Raw genomic sequence first — 24,031 nt, forward strand, 5'->3', positions numbered from 1 at the left:
TTCCATTTTGTTATCAACAACAGAAAACCAAACTAAAAATGTTTCCATACCAGATTTAAACTTCTGAAAGTATAGCTATATATATGTGTATATATATCTCAGTCCATGTGGATGTGTATTTAGTACAAACATAAGAGATTTTTGAGAAAACAATTTTATTTATTTCAGGACTTTTGGCTAAAGTACAGCCTTTAAGGCCTAACTCCTCATTAACAACCCAAATACGTCTTGGGGCATGACGTGTACTCATTTTAGTAAAATTGAAACAGTAGAGTTGTGTGAGCCCTGTAATCTTTAGCAAGATAATTAAGTATTCCAAATGTTAGTGTTCTTCATATGTATAATGGGAATAATGATATTACATATCTCATTGAGACATCATGAGAAATATCAAGACAAGAACATATGTAAAATCTTAATGCTGATTCAATAAATGATGGTGGAAGTAATCTTTTGAAATATTATATATTATTCATTGCTGGCAATTTTTGTTCACACTTAAGCCTCTAGTCATTGGGATTGAGGCTTTTATGGTTCACAGAACAAACCTAGCTAAGAAGAAAGGTCTCAGTAGTAAGCTTTTACTTCTAAACAAAGATCCTCTTGACGGCAAGTTTATGAGCCACATGAATTTACTTACAAAAACATACAGTTATGCTTTTGCACATCTGATTTGCACTATATTTCTAACCCTCCGTATTAGCCATTGTTTTCTAAATTTTATATGCATCAAAATTTCAACGTCAACACCGATTTAACCTTATCAGATAAGGATTTTAAATAGTTCTTATTCTTTATTATAAGAATAGTTAAATTAAGTATATTTTATAGTAGTTATATAAATAAATGATTTTTACATGTTATACTGTTCTTAATCTTTACTTCTTCTATAATTATGAGGTTCTAGTTAGAATTGTTTTTGTTGTACATTATTATAATTTCCTTTTAAATGGCTTCTTTACAGGAACCTCTACAGGTGAGCATTGCCAATTTCTACCTTTGAAGCATGGATAGGAATAAATAATTGTTTCATATATTTGGTAGTCTTACTAATTATAATTCTATTAGATTAAAATTCTTTTTATAGGTGCTCACATGTTGAAGAGAAAATGTGAGTTTCTGATAATTCTGCTAGTATTGCTTTTTCTCCTAAATTAGTAAAAAATAGACTTTTTAAAAATCTCTGCCCCAATGATTGGGAAATATTATTGGATTATAATTGTATCCCTTCTATTGCTGGTTCCTCAGTATTTCTTGGGTTCCTCGATTACCAACTCACTCCTTTTGGATTATCTAATTCTGTTACAAATGGTCGTTGAGTACCTACTAATTTCTAGTCACTGTTCTTAGTGCTGGTAAACAAAACGGCAAATGTCCCTGGCCTCTTGTAGGTTAAATTATATTCAGGAGACTATAAATAAGTTAGTATGCTTCGTGTGATGACTAGTTATAGAAAAATATAAAGAAATTGGTATAGGGAGTACAGAATGAGGGGACAGTGTTGCTATTTTATGAAGGTTGGCTGGTGAAGGTCGCCCTGATAAGTTAAATCTGATATACAATTTCTCTCTGGAAATTCCATCAGTTTCTTTTTAAAATGAAGATTTCTTTGATTTATTATGACCAATAAACATTTGTTCAGTGCCATTTTCTCTCAATATTTATATTTTACTGGTATTTTAAGAGCAAGGGTTGGCAACCTATGGCCCACAGGCCAAATCCAATCCACCATCTGCTTGGTATGGCTTTGGTTTTTACATTATAATGGTTGAAAAATTCAAATAAAGAATAATATTTCATGATGCATTTAGCAAATATTTACACTTCGTAAAATTCAAATTTCAATGTCCATAAATTTTTATTGAGACTTGCTCATTTGTTTACCTATTGTTTGTGGCTGCTTTCACTCTATAATGACCATATGGTTGCAACAAAGAGACCCATAAGGAGACCCACAAAGACTACATTTTTCATTATCTGGCCCTTTATGGAAGACGTTTTCCAACCCTTGTTATAGAAGAAAATAAACTTCCATACCATATTTCTAGGAAATTTGTGGTGCCAAATGTCACATTCCCTTGACCCAACTCTAATTTATTGGCAGATGGAGTGGGCAGTTTATGTGCAGGTTTACAGTGTCCCACCACAAGCAACCTCCTGGTCTACCTGCTTATCAGCCTCAGAGCATCCTTTGAGATGTTGAGAGCGAGCTCAGATTGCATGGCCCCCGCACAGAAAGCCCAATGATGCAAGTAGAGGATGAGAGTTAAAGCTCCAGAGGCAATCTTCAACCAACTGATTATAGAAGTCTGTGATTCTAATGTAATTTCACTTCAAACATCACCACTTTTCCTTTTTCTGCTCCACTTACATCTTTGTTGGCCAATCCTCTCTTCAGTTATCCATTTTTTTGGTAAAATGGCAGTAGATTTATCACTAGGGGACAAAAAGGCAGCACAGTAGCCTGTGCATGAACTCAATAACAGATGTGCAATGACCATTCACCTGGAGACTTTGAAAGAAGTGACGTGATTGGCGGCTGATCATGATGTATATCTGTTATTTAAGTAGTGACTTCTGGACTGAAGAACTAGTAGCAATTTTACTCTATGCAATTACTCACAGTTAATATATTGTGGTAACTGAAATTTGTTGGGGGATTGGTGTTATTTAACTGAACCAAGGTAACTGAAATTCATGCATATCAGGACCAAAGCAAGGACTGTCAGTATTTGAGGAATATTGTAGAATTATGCTGTTTGACACAGAGAAATAGGACGATAATGTTAGAGTGTGAGACTGACAGTCATTGCAAGGTCCTACTTGCAGGCATAAACCTATGAAGAAGCAGCCCCCTTTCCTTTTGCTGAAGGGGAATTAAGATTCTAAGAGGCACTGCTCTCTTCTTGACCCAAAGAGGCCACAGTGTGCTTTCCTACATACAGTAGGGCAGCAGGCAAGCAGAGAGCCCCCTGGCTTGGACTAAAGTATTTGTAAGAGGCTATTTAGTTCCAGAGAAAGAATAAGCAAAGAGTTAAAAGCTGAAAATCTTTCAAATTGATATTCTTTGGAGGTAAAAGAGAAAATAGTAAGAAAATTGCAATATTACTTTGTTCTGTTTATCATCTTATGCATGATAGCTGTGAACACTAAATGGAGACTAAAGATAATCCAAGCACGCTGATGGCATGGGCAAGCCCACAGAAGCAGTGACTCTTCCCTTAGATCGTGATTGAGTGGCCAGGAGAAGGAGAATTAAAATCATCCTTTATTTCTATATATTTGCATTGCCTCCTTGTTGACAACCTAGTTGCAGCCATAGGTCAATTATTGATTTTCATTAGCAGCCAGGTGTCTGATCGGACATCCCAACAACTTTCATGTGAACTCAAAGCAAATTTTCTTAATATAGCTAATAATAATATTGATGAAAAAAACATAAAGGAGAGAAAAGCATCAGTTCTTAACTATAAATTAACTTAATTTCCTTGAGATTTTTTATTGAATCATTTTATTATAGAGAATATATTATGGTATTTTAATATTTAATGTGTACTTTAGATTTTCATATATTTAGAATTTAAAAATTATCTAATTTGGGGGATATAACTCCTTGTATTTTTCTTTTTCAGTTCAAAGACCTTGGCCAGATCATTTTATCCTGAATTTGTCTCATCATTTTTTGCATCATTATCAGTATTGTTGAAAGGCAAAAATGGAAAGTGAAATAGGTGGAATTAACCATCTTGACCTGATTTTTACTTCCTTGCCTTGAACTGATAATCTGCACTATCAGGAACTTTTAAAGAACAGCTTTTCATACCGCAATTCTACAACTGGGTAATTTTTAAAGGGTTTAACTCAATAGTAATCATCGTATGGCTTTAAAAGAAAGATTCACTTATAATTCTGTATCAGAGAAACCTGAGCATTTGCAGTTAGGTGAGGGAAAAAACTTTAAAAAACTGTATGACTTTTTCTGAAGAAAAGCAATATAAAAGAAAGCTTATTCTTTCATCTTTGCCCTTTTGAGTCCTGCACTACTTGATGTCTGCCTCACTAACTCCACTCAGTCACTTTGGTTTCATGTCAGTACGTTTTCTTTGAACTTGAAGTATATCATTGGAGATTACCAGTGCAAGGTCATCAGTTTGCACTAAGCTATAGAAACAACTCAAAACCATGAGTAACATTATGTCAGTCTAAGCCCAGTTTTTTTTTTTTTTTTTTTTCAGACACAGAGAATTGTCTTCTGAAATAGGCACCTACTCACTAGGTTCCTAAGAGATATTTTAGGGGCAAACCATACTTCCCCAAGGGTCTCAGGGGAAGAACTAAGTCAAGTCAAGTTATCTGCTTCCTTAACAATCTTTAGAATCAAGAAAGATGCTCATGTGTTAAGTTAAATTCTGATTGTTTATATCATTCCCAGTCTACCGACAAGGGACTTTCAGTTCCTGGGAGCCATTTTTTTATTGAAGAGTGAAAGAAGGCTCTCTAGATGAAAAGTGACTCACTTGTCCACGAAGTTGCCTTTCATAGCCTCCTCTTCACTAAAAAGAGGCAAAGCTTAGTTGACCGTCTTGGCTGTAACCATTTATGGTGTCTCTTCTGAGGATGGATCATGGTTAACATTATAAGCCAGATTCTTCAAAATTTATTCCTGTAATAACTTTATTTTGCCTTTTGGTAGTCAGAGGATTTGGGCCACATCACTGTACATTCTGTAGGTCTTTCAATGAATATGAATTGAATAATAAATTAGTGAGTTATGATAAAATGCCCACCATAATTATAAATTCTTGAGTACTCAGTACATTCTTTTTAATCAGTCTTCCTGTGAATGTACAGTAATTATAATAAATAACATTCTTTTTCCAAATTATCCTTTTGCAGACCCACAGGGGAATAAGTCTGTGTGTTTGTGCATATGTTTCATATATACCAGATCTTAATCCTCCAATGTGTGGCTCTTCTCTGACAAAGAAAAAGAGACTCCTCAGGGCTACCTTAAGTTACTTCTATGATAGACGCCTACAGAGAATGAGAAGTAAAATATTTAGAAATAAGTAGAAATCACTACACTTTCACCTAATGTGGTGCCAATGTCAGCCTTCACTTTGAAATGAGTAAACATCAGTAGATCACAGAGAGCCTTTAATTACTATATCTTTGTAAGGGTGGGTGCTCGTTTATGAAAAAGGCAGAAATGTATTTTCCAAGAATTTATAGTTTAGGTGAAGATCAATGAGACCTCGTGTTCTTTTACCACACTTATGAAAAGGCATTTCAATGGCTTGCATTTCTGCCATAGGGTCAGTAATACTAGAACCAAAACTCAATTGTCATGATAGCCAGTTTTCCTTTCATTCACTAGTGCCCATATTTTCAACAAAGGCTAGAAAAATTCCAACAAATAGTATGTAGAAAGAGTTTACTGGGACATAAGGCATTTTAATAATAATATAAATAGTGAGGGCTTGGTTCATTATTGGCAAATGTTAGTTGTGAAAAAAAATATTTCATTTGAAAATGTCAAGTAGTATGAGTTTATGTTCAATGAACATTTAAGAAAATGAAAAAATAAAATATACTTGTAATAATGCTTTACTATGTGTGTTCTTTTGCTGTAAAGTTATTTTAACATATGAGCTCTTTGCTGTAAAAAAGGTAGCTAAGTAATAATGATAAAAATAGTAACCATAAGCTTTGGCTTACCTTTTTAAAAGTCTCTTTCCTGTGACATCATTAGCAACATCAAAAGCTGCTTTTAAAAATAATGAATTAGTATTTTAGTTATAGAACTAAGACATTTTTGTGGTAAAATATTTAAAATAGGAAGTTACACATCAAGAATTCAACTCCTCATGGCCGGCCTGGTGCCGTAGTGGTTAAGATCGTGCACTCTGCTTTGGCAGCCCAGGGTTTGAGGGTTCAGATCCCGGATGTAGACCTATGCAGCGCTCATCAAGCCACGCTGTGGCAGCATCCCTCATACAAAATGGAGGAAGATGGGCACAGATGTTAGCTTAGGGCCAATCTTCCTCACCAAAAAACAAACAAATGAACAAACAAAAACATTCAACTCTTTCCATATTCTAAATTTACTATGTGTTTTGTTACACACACACACACACACACACACACACACACACACACACTCCACATCTCCCAAAAAAGTTGCATTGATTTAATGTCAACCAGCTGGTTTTGATGTCAACATCTAAATTATACATTTTCTAAATCTGTTGGAAAATCTAATAAGATTATTTAATTATTAGGAAAGCTCAAGTAAATTTTCCAATGTTACATGCTATTCATATTGCTTTCCCATTAATTGCTTGCTAATGCAATTAGCATATTTCTTTTTAATGTTTCTAGTTTACTTCTTGATTTATAAAAGCTTTTTATATATAAAGGAAATTCACTCTTTGTCATATTTATGGAAAATTTTTGTTGTTAATGTTCTCAGTCTTTTGTTTATTTGTTTCTTTGTGTATTTTTGTGTAACTATATTTTATATTTAGATGGTTGGTGATCATACATATATATTAATATTTACTTTATAACATCTGGATCTTGTCGCTTTCCCTCATGAACATTTGCTCTTAGGTCCACCTAGTAGTAAAAATCAATAACTGACTTTTTCATCTTCTAGGGCATTTAAAGTTTTAGCAGAGTGTGACCTAGGGCAGTTTACTTAAAATCTCTCTGTCTCTGTTAATTGAAAAGAAACAAACACTTAGCAAGTTCTGCAGCCATGTGTGCTTTTCTTTAGTCATTGGTTCATCTAAAGTGCATTCTGGTATCAGAGTAAGGCAAAAAGCCAAATTTATTTATTTTTCTCCAAAGAATAACTAGTTTTCTTAACACTATTTTTTTGAATAATAAAATATTTTTCCATTGATTTGAACAGCTACTTTTATTATGTTATAAATACTCATATGTATTAGGGTTCTTTCTGGTTTTCTTTTCAGATTCATTAAGGTAGTTATTTTCCTTCATCATAAAGCAATTTTTTAAAAAATTTCCATGGTTATACAATACGTTTTAGTATCTGGTAGGCCATTTTCCCCTCAGGACTCATTTGTATTAGAGATTGTCTGGTTTTTAAAAATGTGTTTCCTAGGGGGCTGGCCTGGCAGCATAGCAGTTAAGTTTGTGCATTCCACTTCGGCGGACCGAGGTTCTCCAGTTCAGATCCTGGGCACGTACCTACTCACCACTTATCAAGCCGTGCTGAGGTGGCGTCCCACATAGAAGAGCTACAACTCTACAACTATGCTATACAGCTATGTACTGGGGGCTTTGGGGAGAAAAAAGAAAAAGAGGAAGATTGGCAACAGATGTTATCACAGGGCCAATCTTCCTCAAAAAAAAAATGTATTTCCTAATATTTTACATTTGGATTTCCAGAAAAACACAAATATAATTTTATGAATACCTTGTATAGATATTATTCTTATGTTAATTGTGATTATATAAGATAATAACCATTTCTGCAATAAGTCATCTCATTCAAAATGAGTATGATTCCTTCCATTCATTCGATTTGACGTCTTTCAATAGAGTTTTAATTTTTGTCTTTATCTAGGCACCTATCTTGTTGATTTTATTTTTAGATAATTTACTTGTAGTAGTGCTGTTTTTAATAGGTTCTTCTGTTCTTTATACAATCTAGGTGATTTTTATTTTCATAACTGCATTGATTTTTCTATTTTGCTTATCTGATTTTCCAACTTCCAGAAATCTTTTATTTTTTCTAAGATTTTAAAGGTAATAATGTTTAGTTATTAAGGTGAACTACTACATAAAATAAAATAATTAAAATTATGTTCTATATTTTTGTTTCCCTTAGTTATGAACCAAGAAGTTGGCATCCTTTAGTATTTCCTGATGTTAGTGAAATTGGTTTAAACTAAAGATAATGCTGGATTTTTAGATTTATATATCTACTTCGAAATGCAGCATTAAGCTTAATGATATATTTACATTTATATCTCTATGCATAGCTATATATCAGTCTATTACCATTTTATAAATGGTTTATGTTTATATCAGAGAGCGATATAGAAGTTTGTTGGTTATTTGGCACATATGAAGTTATTTTGATGATTATGAAATGTTCACAATGCTATACTTATAAAATATAACAAATTATCAAAAACTTTTGTTTGTGCTTGAAATATATTTTCCCTGCAGTGATGCTTTTTATATAGGAGTAAAAATGTTACCCCAAAGCTATATTTTTCATGAGTATGTAGATATATGAAAGTCAATGAAAAGCTTATTCTATGAAAAATTCAAGAAATAACTCATTCCTTATAATGATATTTTCTTTAAAGCTTAAGCCCTTATAGGGCCGGCCCCAAGGCTTAGCGGTTAAGTGCACGCGCTCCGCTGCTGGCGGCCTGGGTTCGGATCCCAGGGGCACACTGACACACCACTTGTCAGGCCATGCTGAGGCGGCGTCCCACATACAGCAACTAGAAGGATGTGCAACTATGACATACAACTATCTACTGGGGCTTTGGGGAGAAAAAGGAGGAGGATTGGCAATAGATGTTAGCTCAGAGCCGGTCTTCCTCAGCAAAAAGAGGAGGATTAGCGTGGATGTTAGCTCAGGGCTGATCTTCCTCACAAAAATAAAAATAATAAGCTTAAGGTCTTATATTTTAAGTATCATGAGAAATACTCTTCTTTTAAATTTTTCCAAAATGCTTCTCAGTATTTACTACTTTCTTAAAGAGAATACCTCTAACATAATATAACCTTTTCCTAATGGTTTGATGGCATCAAGATCCCATCAGTGTTGGGCTAAAATGCTATTTAGGCATTACATAATGTGTTTGTTTTTTTTGTTTAGTAGCTGTCAATGATCGCTCTATTTGAGTTAAAATAAGGTATTTTTTTTTGGTTACTCCCTCACTGTCAGTGATGGCTACTTTCAGCTGCCACAGATCATTCTAATTTGTGGGTTTGTAAAAAGTCTCGGAAGTCAGGTAACAGCTTGTTAATATTGCATTAAAATTGTAGTAAAAAGACTTTGTGAGAAGACCTGAGGGACTTTCTGGTGCATTGAATCAAAGAGCTTTATCTTCTTTATAGGAGCTTTTTGTGACATCTTTTGTCAGTTCAGAAAACTTTTTATCATTTTACTGTGCCATGTTCAAGATAAGTAAGATTGCTAAATATTTGAATTATAGATAGTGGAATACATCTCGTCATCTGTAATACCAAAATAGAATGTACAGGTATTAATTCCTATTGTTCCCCCCAAAATAATCATATTTGGCTATATGAATAAACAATTCTAAAGAAACCCAAAACCACACTTTGATAACATCTTGAGCACTTTTTCTGAGTTTTATATTTTGAGAAAGGAGCCTGCTGTTTGTTTTGTCATGAGGAAAATGCTTTTGTATTTGTATTGTATCTAATACCTTCTTTTATATTATTTAACTTGGAAAACAAATATTTTATAAATTTCTAAAATGGAAATTAAATTATACTCTGTTGCTGTTGTAACAAATTACCACAAATAGTGGTTTAAGACAACTGCCATCTTTTAGCTCAGAGTTTTATAGGTCAGAAGTAAAGTGACATGTATGGATTGTCTGCCCAAGGTCTCAAAAGGCTAAAATCAAGGTGTTGGCTGGGCTGTGTTCTCATCTGAAGCTTGAGGCCATCTTCCAAGCTCATTCAGATTTTTGACAGAATTTGCTGCTTGTGGTTGTAGAACTGAGGGACTTTTTCCTTGCTGGCTGTCAGGGGAGGAACACTCTCAGCTCCTAGAGGCCATCTGTATTCCTTCTCATGTGGCCCCTTCTATCTTCAAACCAGCAAGTTGAGTCCTGCTCATGCTTCAAATCTCTCTGACTTCCCTTTCTACTACTAGCTGGAGAAATCTCTCCATTTTCAAGGGGTCATCTGATCAGGGCCACCCAGGTTATCTTCCTATATTAAGGTCAACTGTGCCAGAGAGCATAAAAATCAATGAGTAATTTCTCATCATACCCATAGGTTCCAGAAAATAAGTCATCAAATCTCAGGAAGGGGCATTTATAAAATTCTGCCTACCACATATATTAATTGCAATTAACTTGTTCTATAACTAGGATGGTGGGATAAAGAGAAGTGTTTGTCAGAGTGGGATCTAGAGCCAGATTAATATTGTGGATCCACCAGTCATCATCTGAGAGACACTGAGCAAGTTACTAAAGCTTTCTTAGATTTGGCTTCCTTTCTGTAAAATTGGCATAATAATAATACCTATCTCATCAGGTTTCTATAAAAATTAAATGTACTAATACATGTAAATCTTTACAGCATAGGAAGTACTCACTAAATATTATCTATTAATATTAATATCTTATTTTTAAACTCTCTGTTCAAAACGCCTTTACTCAATATTTATTTAACCACCATATTTTAATAAAAGACATGCATAATATGTTAAGTAAACCTGAATAATATCTGTATCACGGTTTCCCTTGATGTTATGACTACTTTTTATGGAAAATGATCATTTCAGGAGGTTTTTCAAATAAAGCAACATCAAAATTTTATATTACTATAAATGCTAGGCCTCAGCTGGCACATAGTCTGTGATAAATAAATTATAAAGTATAAAAAAGAGTACAGAAATATATCATGTGTAGTCTTATAAACATACTCTCAAAAATACCTTTTATTTCACATTATTCTATATACCAAGAATGAGATTCATCTTTGAATTATATAGCTATATTAAGTTAGGAAGTTTTATAAATTGCTATAGATAATATTAAATTATACTACACATTTTATAAAATAATATTGTTACTGTACAAAATGATAACTCATAGAATAATAGCAAAATTCTCTACAAGAGTTAATGCAACTTTCAAAATGCTTTAACAGCAGTGGTCTAGAGTTTAAGATGCAAAACGATAGGGATCTAACCAGTCCTAATAATGGTCCTCTATAGCCAGATGTGCTCATTATATCTGTTTTAATGAGCTTAAACATTATTTTAAATTAGTAGCTTAGATTTATTGTTTGGAATCTCAGAGTGGACACTCTCCAGTTTGTGAAAGTTGTCAGGACTTGACTGTGCCTGCAGTCACACATTTTACAGTCATGCCTACACTCTGCAGGCATTTGACATAACCAGTGATGGTTTCATTAACAGAGTAATGTCAAAGTTACTATGTCTTAAAATAAATTTGCCTTTTTAACCTCTTTCAGATTTATTACTTACCACCACAGCAGTCCACTTTTATTCATATTCTGTTTTTAATTTATGTAATGACAAATATTGCCTTTACCTTAAGGAACAACAAAAGGTAAACTTTGGCAGAGAGAATGGCTTTGTCCACCTTCCTCTGTCTCAGGAAACCACTAAGGGAATTCATATGCTCTTATAAGCAAAGGAAAACAACAGAACTCACAGACAAATTGATAAATTAAAAAATAATAATAATAATAGAATTGGGAAGTTTATACAGACAGCTAATGTAGTGTACTGGCAAGGAAATTTCTTAAAGAATATTATTATTAATAACTTTCATTAGAGAAAGGGAAAGCACACGCTTTATTGTGATCATTAAAAGGTAAATAAGGGGCCAGCCCAGTGACGGTTATGTTCTGATGCTCTACTTCAGAGGCCCGGGGTTTGCAGGTTTGGATCCCGGGTGTGGACTTACACACTGCCCATCAAGACATGCTGTGGCGGCATCCCACATGCAAAATAGAGGAAGACCGGCATTGATGTTAGTTCAGGGATAATCTTCCTCAGCAAAAAGAGGAAGATTGGCAACAGATGTTACCTCAGGGCCAATCTTCCTCACCAAAAAAAAAAAAAAAGGAAAGAAAACATTTATATTACACACTGACTGAATAAGAAAATAATCAATTACATTGGCTACTATATGTAAGCTCTACAAATCAAGAGATCCTTCTTTGTTTTATATTACTAAACTTTTATAACTAAGCAAAATTGAAGAGTGGAGTGAAAATAGTCCTTGGCTTCTACAGTTAGTAGAATAATGACCCCTCCCCAAAGATGTCTACATCCTAATCCCCAGAATCTATGAATATGTTAGTTTACATAGCAAGGTTGGGGGTCGGGGCTTAAGGTTGTGAAGAGAATTAGGTTGCTAATTAGCTGAACTTAAGCAGAGTATTCTACATTAAATCAGAGTGAGCCCGATGTAATCACAAAGATCATGTCAGAAAGATGCAATGTTACTGGTTTTGAAGATGGAGGAAGGGGCCATAAGGAATACGTGCCCTTTGGAAGATGGAAAAGACAAGAAAACAAGTTGTCCCCTAGAGCACCTCAAAAGGAACACAGCCCTGCCAGCATCTTGATTTTAGCACAGTAAGACCTATTTCCAACATCTGACCTCCAAAACCATAAGATAATAAATGTGTGTTTTTCAAGTCACTAAGTTTGAGATAATTTTTTCACACCAGCTGTAGGAAATTAACACAGCTTCTAATTTGAAAAATGAAGACCGGGATGTGCTCTTGTTTCTGATATAGCAACTTTAGGATAAAATGCATAGGTCAACTTTGAAGACTGCAGTTAGAGGAAAAACACTGTAAACGTAAAAAATCCTGCCTAGTGTTGTGATTTAAGACACATCTAGCTTGTTTGGATGAGACCATGAAACTCAAATCTTAAGTCCTCACTTTCCGCTTTGAATAACAACACCTTCGGTTGCTCAGAAGCCAATAACTTCACACATTCCCAACTATTCCCTCTTAGAAGGATGACTGGACCTCAAATTCTCTGCAAATATTTTGGAGATTAAAGAAAGTACAGTTGTTCAAATACTTACTTCCTTGTCTACCCATATCTGCAAAATATAGATCTCATGGACTTGGGTTAATTAGGATTAGGTTACACTAATTCTTCTACCATCATTTGTCCAGAGTTAGTCATCAGAGAGAAGTATTTGCATATAACTCTTAATTTTTACTTAGCCATTCATGAAATCCAAAATGCTATCAAGCTTTGAGAATTCAGATGACCTTGAAATTATTCAACAATTTAGTTCACCTTGGAATTTCAATTTGTATATACCTGAATAAAACATTCAAAATAAAATATAAAAATATATTTAAGCATAATATATAAGCATAATAAATAAGCACATTTGTTCAAATAATATACCTTATGTTCCTAAACAGTATCAAATGACTTTTAATAACATTACAATTTATTGTAATCTAAAATTAATAATAAAAATTTTATAATACTTCATATTTAGTTGTATGGAAATTAGCTCATATTTTTAATAAGATCAAAAAACAGATATAATGCATCTAACTCAGTATCTATATTATTACTGCTTTGTTACCTTTGAATAAAAATTGAGCATAAATTATATCATTTTTACTTCAATTAGCAAAACTTCTCCTACCAAGTTGTTTATATTTGTTTAGTTCATTGCTAGTTAGGTTCTGAAGAATAAAAGAGTCCCCTGAGGAATGTTTTCCCTTGTTTACAACCTTTTCGTATGTTACAAGTCAAATAGATCTTCAGTGCTCAAGTGAAAGTACATAAGAATGTTGACTCCCTTTGTCAGGATATTTAATCATTGAAGACGAAACATTGGTGAATGTGAAGCTGAACATTAAGATCAAACACTTAAGCAAGATCAGTGTTTGTTTGCTTATATTTCAGCATGTAAACATCTGTGAACTTGTTCAAGGCAGACATTTTAACGTGAAATGTTTAACTGAATACATTAAAACATATCTCATCAGCAATTTAGTTTATTTCTTCTTTCAACTTCTATTTTATTACTCAGATTTACTGTGTTTCTCAGATTTACATACAAAAAGCTTTTAGGAAAGATAAGCTATTTTATTTAGAGATTATAACATGATTGATAAGGATAGATCATTTTCTCTCTCTGAATTCTGTTAAGCTATTCCCCAAGTGCATTTTTAAAAGGCAGGTTAAAGAAAAAGCACAGGAAACATTTGTTTAATATCTTAAAATTGACTTTTAAAACCTTCTAGGGGGCTGACCCCGTGATGTAGTGGTTAAGTTTGGCATGCTCTGCTTAGGCAGCCTTGGTTCACGGGTTTGGATCCTGGACCTGGACCTACACCACTCATTAGTCATGCTGAGGTGGCGACCCACATACAAAATAGAGGAAGATTAGAACAGATGTAGCTCAGGGCTAATCTTCCTCAAGCGAAAAAAGAGGAAGATTAGCAACAGATTTTAGCTCAGGGCAAATCTTCCTCAGCAAAAAAAAAAAACAAAAAACAAAAACCTTTTGTTATTTAAGGCGTAAGACAAATATAAAAAGAAACATGGTAAAAAATTTCTTAAATTAACTTCTCTTCACTTTCAGAAATTACAAAGTAATATACACAGCTTAGTTATTTAAAAGAGCTTTCATAAATTTTTTTCACGCTAGGATTATGTTACTATTTTTTAATGGCAAACAATGAGAGAAGGAAGTTGTAAAATCTGCTGACAGAACTGTGTCATGTTCAACAATGATTCTATTGAATCGATACTTTAGCAGGAGACAATTATATAATTCAAATAAACTGATCTGTTTTGATCATTAGTGTCTGCCAAGAAGCAAAAATAAAGTCGTTAAATTATTACTCCCCTTTGTTTTTTCTGCCACTTTTTCTTTAAGAAAAGTGAATGTGACAAGAGTGTTTTCACATCCTAATTTGTACACTGCCTTGGGTAGGTCATATGTTGGGTTGGTAGTAAATGGTGACTCTTTGATTTTATGTTTTATCAGGAGCTACAACCATAGAGAAATATGACCTCAGGACAAATTTGTGGATCCAGGCAGGGATGATGAACGGCAGGAGGTTGCAGTTTGGTGTGGCTGTTATTGAGGATAAACTCTTTGTAATTGGAGGTCGAGATGGCTTAAAGACATTGAACACTGTTGAATGTTACAATCCCAAAACCAAGACTTGGACTGTCTTACCACCAATGTCAACACATAGGCATGGTCTAGGTAAGATCTCTTACTTTATTGATACTATTTTTAGAAACAGTAAAAATGTATGTTAAAATATAGTATTACTGCCATTAATTATCATTAACTTGAGGTAAATTGTAGGTTTATTTAGAACATATTTTTTAATAAAGTTCTTGACATTTTCCTGTCTTGGCCAATGTGCATTAAACTATTCAGAGAGATGTTGAAGACACCAAAATAAGTAGACCTCAAGCTGTCCTCAAAGTTTTCACAATCTGACATTCAGACAATATTCATAAAATTCGATATGAAAAAAAAAGTGGAACAATCATGGAGAGGCTAGAGTAAAGCAGACCAGAGGAAGAAATAGCTAATGTGGATTGAAGAAAATTGAATTAAGGTGGCTCACTCCTACATTACCGGATAGACAAGTCTAGCTGTATCTGTGCACTTATTTGATTCCACCTTGAAAAATCTGTGGGGAGAGGGCAATGCAGGTTTAGAGAAAGACTGACGAGTCAACTGGCACCAGGGGTCAATATGATAGGATTCAATTAATCTCTACTATGGAGTAACCTGTAGATGGGGAGAACTATATTTGGTTTTAGAAGATCTAGGTGTGAGTCTTGAAACTACCGCTTAATATTTGTATTATTTGGGGACAGCACTTAAACTATGAGCTTCAGTTTTCTGATTTGCCACCAATTCAAGGTAATAACATTTTTTAAAAAAGATAAAAATCTAATGATGATAATGAATGTAAAAATCACTTTGCAAATTGTAAAGTCCTATACAAATATTTGAAAAAGAGGAATTTAATGAAGACTAACAGTTCCTGAAATTGCACTTTGTATCATGGGGATTGTAAGGAGAAGTGCAAATTACTTTCTCTAAAGACCTGAAATATGCCAGATAGTCGACTAAGTGCCTTTCATATGTTTTGAATATACACAGTAGACAGATATCAGGGTTTAACTGAAAATCCACTGATATAGACATTCAGAGGCAAGTAAAATTAAAAAGAATTTTAAAAACAAATAAAGGTGTCCAAATTTGAGATCTCCAGCACTGCATTTCCCATTCTTGTCTACCCTACCATCGATCTAAGCAAAAATAAAAAATAAATAAAATAGCTCTGAACTAAAGCAACTTAGCTTTTTGATGATTTGGTTTACCTCCCTTTTCTTCAGTTTGCTCATTAGCAAAATTAAGGAATAATAATAAATGTCTGAGAACTTTTTCAAGTTCTTAAATTCTGTGTTTTAAATAAAAAACGTATAAATTCTTTAAATCACATAGAACCCAATTATATGGAAAACATGAACAGCAAATGATTTTTCTCAGAAAATATTCATGAATATAAAAGTTTTCTTATATGATTTTTCTTCCAAATATATTGGAAGATTTTGGCTTTCATGTCCATGTAAAAACTCTATGTGTTGTTTTTATTAGCTAGCTAGCTAACTACCTATGTTCCTGTTTGGGGGAAATATAGAGAATAAGCACTCTGAATTAGAATTTTTGGAATTTAATGTCTCTTTTTCCCTTTGTGTTTTAGTCAATTCAATTCCTTTCTATTAAGGTATACTAAAGTTAAATTATGTAGTATATTTGCACATCAAGAGAACATGCTTAAAAACTTTTCACCAAGAATACACCATAAGTGGTATCACTTCAGGTGTTAAAATGTATGAGGTAATGGTTTGCTTCAAATTCTGTCACACAGGCACCAGTGCTGAGCAGGGTGGTAATCTTGGAAAATGTCTTTTAGTTTTTCTTATTTGCTGAACAGTTCATTGTAAAGGTACATGTAGAAGTACAGCTGCACAGAAAATCATATGAGCCGGGTATCACAGACATCTGAAATATAATGCAGTATTTCCCACAAGTTTTAGTGACCCAACAGCAACTCTAGTAGTCCACTGTTTTCATGCCCAAGCCTCTCCTGTTTTGTATTTTTTGTTCTGCTTCACTTCTATTATCAAGTGGATCACCTCTCTTCCATATCTCATGCCATTGGCTTCCTTTGTGTTTTGCTTCCTAGTGGTTATTGCTTCCTGTCAGTTTTTTAAAAATTCTCTACTATAGTACTTCCCAAGATCCGACCTGGTCCAGTTAGTAAGTAAAATCGTAGCATAGGGCATCATTTCTGGGCATGATTCTCATCTCAAAGTGCCTCACAGACTGCTAGCAATGCCCAGTTCATAGAAAACTGCCTTTGGTTTAGATGCCAATCCAAGGTCCAATCAGTTGAAGCCAGATTGATAGCTACACAAGACACATCTGTGTTCTCTGATGAAGCAGAGTGCTTCCTTTATGATCATTCCCTATGATCAGTTGAAGCTCAGGAAGTTCAGCATTATGAGTCATACCCAAATACAATAAACATCCTTGGCTTAAGATTCTTGATCCTTGAATATAAGATACCAGTCTTCGATTTACCTTCTTTTCTCTTCCAACATCTTCTACTATATAGATGTTGATATTTCTAATTTAATCCATCACATATTTTAAATTTAATTAGAGGTATTTTTCTTTATCCCTTCCTGACAGATAATTTAATATCCAGCCCTCCAAATTGTTCTTAGTCTGTGTGCATCGTATTTATTCCATGTATTGGTGTCTTAATCTCAATTAATTTTGTTTTTTACATTCTCACTATCCCTACTTGGTAATTCATTATAATTGCTTTCTTCTTAATAGTATTAATATCTTCTCCTCTCTGTGAGGCTATATATTATGCTTATTTCAAATTCTTATCTGCCTCTTTAATTAATTCTTTTTTATTTATTAAAGGTGATCATCTTCCTCCTCTTCTTCTTTTTCTCCTCTTCTTTATCTCCCTCCATTTCTTCTTCCTCCTTTTATTTCTCATTCTCTTCTAATTCTCTTTAATAGTAGTTGAGAGCACTGAAAAATGTAATTTTTAAACTGTGTGCTCATGTGGGCATATCAGATACTTTGGCTAGTTGTATGAAGAGCTAAAGCTTTGTGCCATTCTTTGTGCCCTTCCAAAACATTTAGGAGTGGGCAGGGGAATTATATCTGGGGCATGGAGCCCTGACCCTGCAAGCTGACTTTGCCCAAACTATCTGCTGTTACCCCTAACACATAGCTCTCAGGGACACATCTCTTTACTTCCATTTGCACGTAAATCTCCTTGGGCCTTTCATCCTTATCTGCAATGCCCTAACCATAGGTCTGGGAGCTGGAATGGCAAGGGAAGGTGTTGGACCCGCAAGTCTGTTTGCTTCTGCTCTTAGCGATTCCTCATCCAAGCTGGGCTCTGATGATATCCTGATATTACCCAACCAATTATGGCGAGCTCTGCATGGAGACTGCTGTTTCACTGCCTAGCAGTGTGGCAGATGCAGTAGGTCTTCTGAAGAGAACAATATGACATAGTAAAAAGAGCACAATCAAGTTTTCCTCCAAGATATTCCCCCAAGGCAGTGCTGTGAATTTTTGTCTCTTCAGGAGGTGACAACTGACTTGTTTCTCTGATTGTTTTTTGCAGTCTTGATGTTAGTTTTCCAAACACACACCATGACTCTCCCTTTGGTATAATCGCCAGGATTGGGTTTAAGTGTAAATCAACAGCCATTTGCGCTAGTTTTCTGTTTGTTCAGAAATTAGAATGTCTCATTTTATTTGCCACATAGTCAATCAGTACCTACTCTGTGGCATGCAGTGAGATTACAAAATGGACTATGTAATCCCATATTATATATTCAAGAGATGAGGGGCTAGAGTCTAAAGTAAAATTTAATAATATAAAATAAAAACTCAAAATATTTTCTTTGATCTATATAGCTCCTTCCCCACCTTGATCTGTATGAAAAAAATCTTTGCATGATTTTACAAGAAAGTCATATGAGTTCTTTGGTTGCTAAAGAACATTCTGTAGCCAAAAATGTTTCATAGCTATCAGTAAATGAAGAAAGCTCCTTCTGCTGGATAAAAGAGCATATAAAAATTACATTCATATTAAGTCTGTGACATAAAGGGAACAATACATCTGCCTAGAGAATTAAACTAATTAAGACCACAGTTCTCTGGATATGCTAAGAGTTTTTATTTTAGCATTTATGTCTTTGAAGCACACAATTCTATGCATCAAGTCTCTTTTCACCACATTTTATAATGTATAAAATTGAATAAGACATTACTATAATATGCTGTTTGCAATTAAGTCTTTTTAGGAGAAAATGATAAAAAGTAATGCAGCTACAGTTTATTACAGATTTTCTATATGCCAGGCACCATGCTGTATGTTAAATATATGGTAGGAGTTGTTTTTGTTTGTTTAGTTTTCAATTGAGATAAAATTCGCATACCATAAAATTAAGTGTTAAAGTGTAGAATTGAGTACTTTTGAGTATATTCACAGAGTTGTGCAAACATCACCACTATCAAATTCCAAAACATTGTTATCATCCTAAATAGAAACCCTGTATCCAATAGTTGTACCCTGTACCCAATAGTTGAGTTGCTTTTCATTGCCCCATCTCCCTAGTCCTTAGCAACAATAAATCTACTCTCTGTCTCTATAGAATTGCCAATTTTGGACATTTCATATAAATAGAATCATAAAACTTGTGGCCTCTTGTGTACGACTTCTTTCACATAGCATAATGTTTTCAAGGTTCAAGCATTTTGTGGCATATATCAGTAAAATTCATTCTTTTTATGGCTGAATAGTATTCCACTGATAAAATTTACCACCTTTTGTTTATGTATCATCAACAGAAGGACATTTGGGTTGTTTCCAGTTTTTGGCCATTATGAATAAAGCTGCTATGAACATTCATGTATGCATTTTTGTGTGAATATATGTTTTCAATTCTGTTGGATGTATACATCAGGGTGAAATTGTTGAGTCGTATGGTAACTCTATCTTTAACTCTTGGAAGAACTACCAAGCTGTTTTCCAGAACGGCTACACCATTTTCTATCTCCTCAGCAATGTATGAGTGTGACAATTTCTCCACATCGTTGGCAACACATTATTATCTGTTCTTTTTTTATTATAATGATCCTAGCGTATATGAAGTGACATCTCATTGTGGTTTATAGGCATTTCTCTAATGAATAACTTTGAGAAACTTTTCCTATGCTTATTGGCCATTTATATATCTTCTTTGGATAAATCTCTATTCAAATATTTTGCCCATTTTTTGTTTGGGTTATTTTTCTTTTCCTTGTTATAGTTGTTCATTTTATATTCTGTATATAAGTCCTCTGTCATATATAAGATTTGCAAATATCTTCTCCCATTCCATGTATTCTATTTTAACTTTCTTGATAGTGTCCTTTGAAGCACAAAAATTACTAACTTGATAAAGTCCAATTTAATATTTTTTCTTTTGTTGCTTGTTCTTTTGGTGGCATATTTGAGAAAATATTGTCTAATCTACGTTCTTGAAGATTTGTGCCTGTATTTTCTTTTAGAAATTTTGTATTTTTAGGTCTTAAATTAAAGATTATGATCCATTTTGAGTTATTTTTTTAATATGGTGTGAGGTAGAGTTCAACACCATTCTTTTGCATGTCGTCCCGGTGCTATTTGTTGAAAAGACCTTTCTTTCCCATTGAATTGTCTTGGAGCCCCTGTCAAAAATCAATTGGCCATAAATATAAGGGTTTACTTATAGACTCTCAATTCTATTCCATTAATATGTATGTCTGTCTTTATGCCAGTACCACACTGTTTTGATTACCATAGCTTTGTAGTAAGTTTTGAAATTGAGTATCAGTGTCAGCCCTCTGACTTTATTCTTCTTTCACAAGATTTTTGGGGCTTTCATTTCCATACACATTTTAGAATCAATTTCTCAATTTCTGCAAAAAGCTGGCTGGGATTCAGACATTGATTGCACTGAATCTATAGATGGATTTGTGAGTTTTGCCACCTTACCAATATTAAGTCTTCCAATCCATGAGCACTGGATTCTCTTTACTTAGGTCTACTTTCTTGTACTTCCTTTGCTAAAGTTATTGCTAAATAGTTTATTATATTTGATGTTATTGTAAATACAATGACTTCTTATGTTCATTTCCAGGTTTTTCATTGTTAGTGTATAGCAATACAATTTATATTTGTATATTGAACTTGTGTCCTGAAGCCTTGCTGAATGTTTTTATTACATTAGTAGATCTTTTGTGAATTTCTTAAAATTTTATATATATAAAATCATGGTATCTGCAAAGAGAAATGGTTTTATATCTTTCTTTAAAATCACATAATTTTTATTTCTCTTTCTTGCCTATTGGCCCTGGCTAGAATCTCCAGCACAATATTGAATAGAACTGGCGAGAAATGATATTGTTGCCTTGTTGTTAAATTAGGGGGAAAGATTTCAGTCTTTCATCGTAATATGATGTTATCAAATATTTTTTTCGTAGATGCTCTTTGTCAGGTTAAAGAAGATCCATTATCGTCCCAGTTAGTTGCATGTTCTATGATGAAAGGGTATTGGCTTTTGTCAAGTGCTTTTCCTGCATCTATTGAAATGAACATGTAATTTTTCTTTTATTCTGTTAGCATAGTGTTTTACAATAATTAATTTTCAGAAGTTAATCTACCTATCTTCTTTAGATAAATCTCACTTGGTCATGGTCTATAAACCTTTTTATACGTTGCTGTATTTGGTTTGCTAATATTCTGTGGAAGACTTTTCATCTCTATTCGTAAGGGATACAGGTCTGTAGTTTTCTTTTCTTGTGATATCTTTGTCTGGCTTGAGTATCAAGGTAATGCTGACTTCATAGAATGAGTTGGGAAATGTTCACTGATCTTCTATCTTGTGCAATAGTTTGTGAAGGATTGGTATTAATTCTTCTCTAAACATTTAGTAGAATTCATCAGTTAAGCCAAGGAAGCCTGGGCTTTACTTTGTGGTAAGTTTTTAAATTACTAATCACTCTTTACTTTTTATCGGTCTATTCAGATTTTCCATTTCTTCTTGAGTCAGTTTCTGTAGTTGGTGACTTTCTAGTAATTTGTCCATCTCATCTAGGTTATCTCAGGTGTTGGCATACAGTTCTTTATGGTATACCCTTATAATCCATTTTATTTCTTCATTTTATTTTGACCATTTGTAAGATTATTTATTTATTATTTACTTTTTGCTGCATTGCGGATGCTTCTTTTTCTTTTTTTTAATTTTTTGTTTATTGCAGTAACATTGGTTTATAACATTGTATAAGTTTCAGGTGTACATCATTATACTTCTGTTGTGGCCTGGTGTTGGGGGTGCTGACACAGACGCCATTGGAGTTCTCCCTGAGGCCTGCTACTCCCTATATTTAAATTTATCCTGCTTGTAGGTCCTTAAGCCCAGCTCTGTATCTCTCAGCTGAGCTCCTGACAAGGCAAAGTTGTAAACTGTCTACTTAAGTTGTGAAGGAATGCTCCAACCTGCACACTGAGCCCCTCAGCAAAGGCAACGTTTCCTTCCCTCCCCCCATAAGGAAGCCTTGGCAGAGGTGCCTAAAGATGGTCTCTTCCCAAGACCTCAGACAAGGAGACCTGGGAATAAAGGTGCCTGGGCTAGGAATGCAAATAGGTGAAGAGCATGACCAGCCAGAGCGGGCTGAGTACCTGATTGCCACTCCCTTGAGAGACTGCAATACTTTGGCTGTGCACCAAGATTGGTGTGAGGAGAGCAGCTTTCCCCTATGAGGCATGCCAGGTAAAGTCTCTGTAATTGCCTATGGTCAGGTCTGAAAATCACACCTAGATTTTTACCTGGAGCTGGACACCTCATGCCTTAACCTTCACTTGCTGCTTGCACAAATCCTCAAGGTCAGCCAGAGATGAGAGCTTAGAACCTTCTCAGATTTTACCTGAGCATGTGCACAGTCCTTAACATGCACATGACCTTCAAGAGTACCAGCAACAGTCAATCTTTTCGAATACCCCCATGAACATCTCATTCCCCAGCTCTTCTTTTAAGTATTTTACTCAGCTTCTTATTTGTCCCAACTGTTTTCACCACCTTAGGCAACTGTGATGTTAAATAACTGCCACTGATTTTTTTCTTGACACACACCCTGGAGCATTCTCAGTTAGAGGAACCCTTAGGCAGGTGAAGGAAGGATAAGACCTGCAAGTGGAGATTTCCAGAGAACTGCCAGACAGGTCAGAAAATAATTCCCTGAGGATGAGACTTTTGAGGAATCTCCAAATCTGACCTGCCTCCTCCAGTGGCTGCTAAGCTGCTGGATTTCCTGACTACCTTGATTGTGAGGCTGTTGGCTTTTAAGGCTACTGCAAAGCTAGGGAGAAGGTGATGGGAATAGGACATGTTAAAACCTCACAGAGATCATTGTTCTTAGCTAGATTAAGCTGTTTTTCTTGAATAAATGTGCCTCAGATATTTTAAAGCCCTTATTTCTTTTCCAAAGTTCTGATTTTGACACTTTTTGCTAGTGTTCTCATTACTTTTATGGAGTAGTGGATCTTTGGAGGTCTTTGCTCCGCCATTCTTGTCTACGTCAACATTAAGGATTCCTTTTACATGGGCGCAATAAACAGAAACTGACTGATCCATGAGCAAAAGGAGCCTCTTGAAAACATAATGGTTATTCAAACCTTGGAAATTGTGTACATGGTCCAGCCATCAGCAACAGGAAAACATTTTCAAAGCAATGAGAATAACACATTGGCTGTTTGTCGACAATGCTGATAAATGCTGACTCTTCCCCTTAGATGGTGAGGTTAGCCACTCTTGAGCTAAAAGAACACCTACATAACAGACAAGCATAATGTATGAATCCCCAAGCTGTACACTTTAACCAAAAACAAACAAACAAGAAAACCACAATGGTTAGCTTAGAAAATTGATTGGATATCCTGGAACCTGGCTGAAACCAAGGCCGATTGGCAATTCATTCAAGATAAAAATTACATCCCTTTGATAATCTAGTGAGGGCAAAGATACTTCCATGAAAGACACTAGATGCCCCGCTGGCATCTCTGCTTCTATCTACTCTAGATCTGTGAGATAGCTCTGAATCACATTGCCTTAGAAATTGGATACTGCTGCAAACTTTGCCAATTCAAAACAAAATCT

The 24,031-nt window shown here is 34.5% G+C and overlaps 1 protein-coding gene across 2 annotated transcripts in view; it reads left to right on the forward strand.

The window, feature by feature from the left end:
• Positions 1 to 24,031, forward strand: part of KLHL1 (kelch like family member 1) — a 348,324-nt gene that overhangs the window by 263,255 nt on the left and 61,038 nt on the right. For both annotated transcript variants that reach the window (XM_014781788.2, XM_087435763.1), the window contains one exon: positions 14,766 to 14,990. In XM_014781788.2, the coding sequence (XP_014637274.2) occupies positions 14,766 to 14,990 (225 nt within the window). The remainder of the gene's footprint in view (positions 1 to 14,765; positions 14,991 to 24,031) is intronic.

The sequence above is a fragment of the Ceratotherium simum genome, chromosome 10 (genome assembly GCF_057802395.1).
Source record: "Ceratotherium simum simum isolate JZ-2026a chromosome 10, ASM5780239v1, whole genome shotgun sequence".
In the NCBI taxonomy this organism is placed as follows: Eukaryota; Metazoa; Chordata; class Mammalia; order Perissodactyla; family Rhinocerotidae; genus Ceratotherium; species Ceratotherium simum.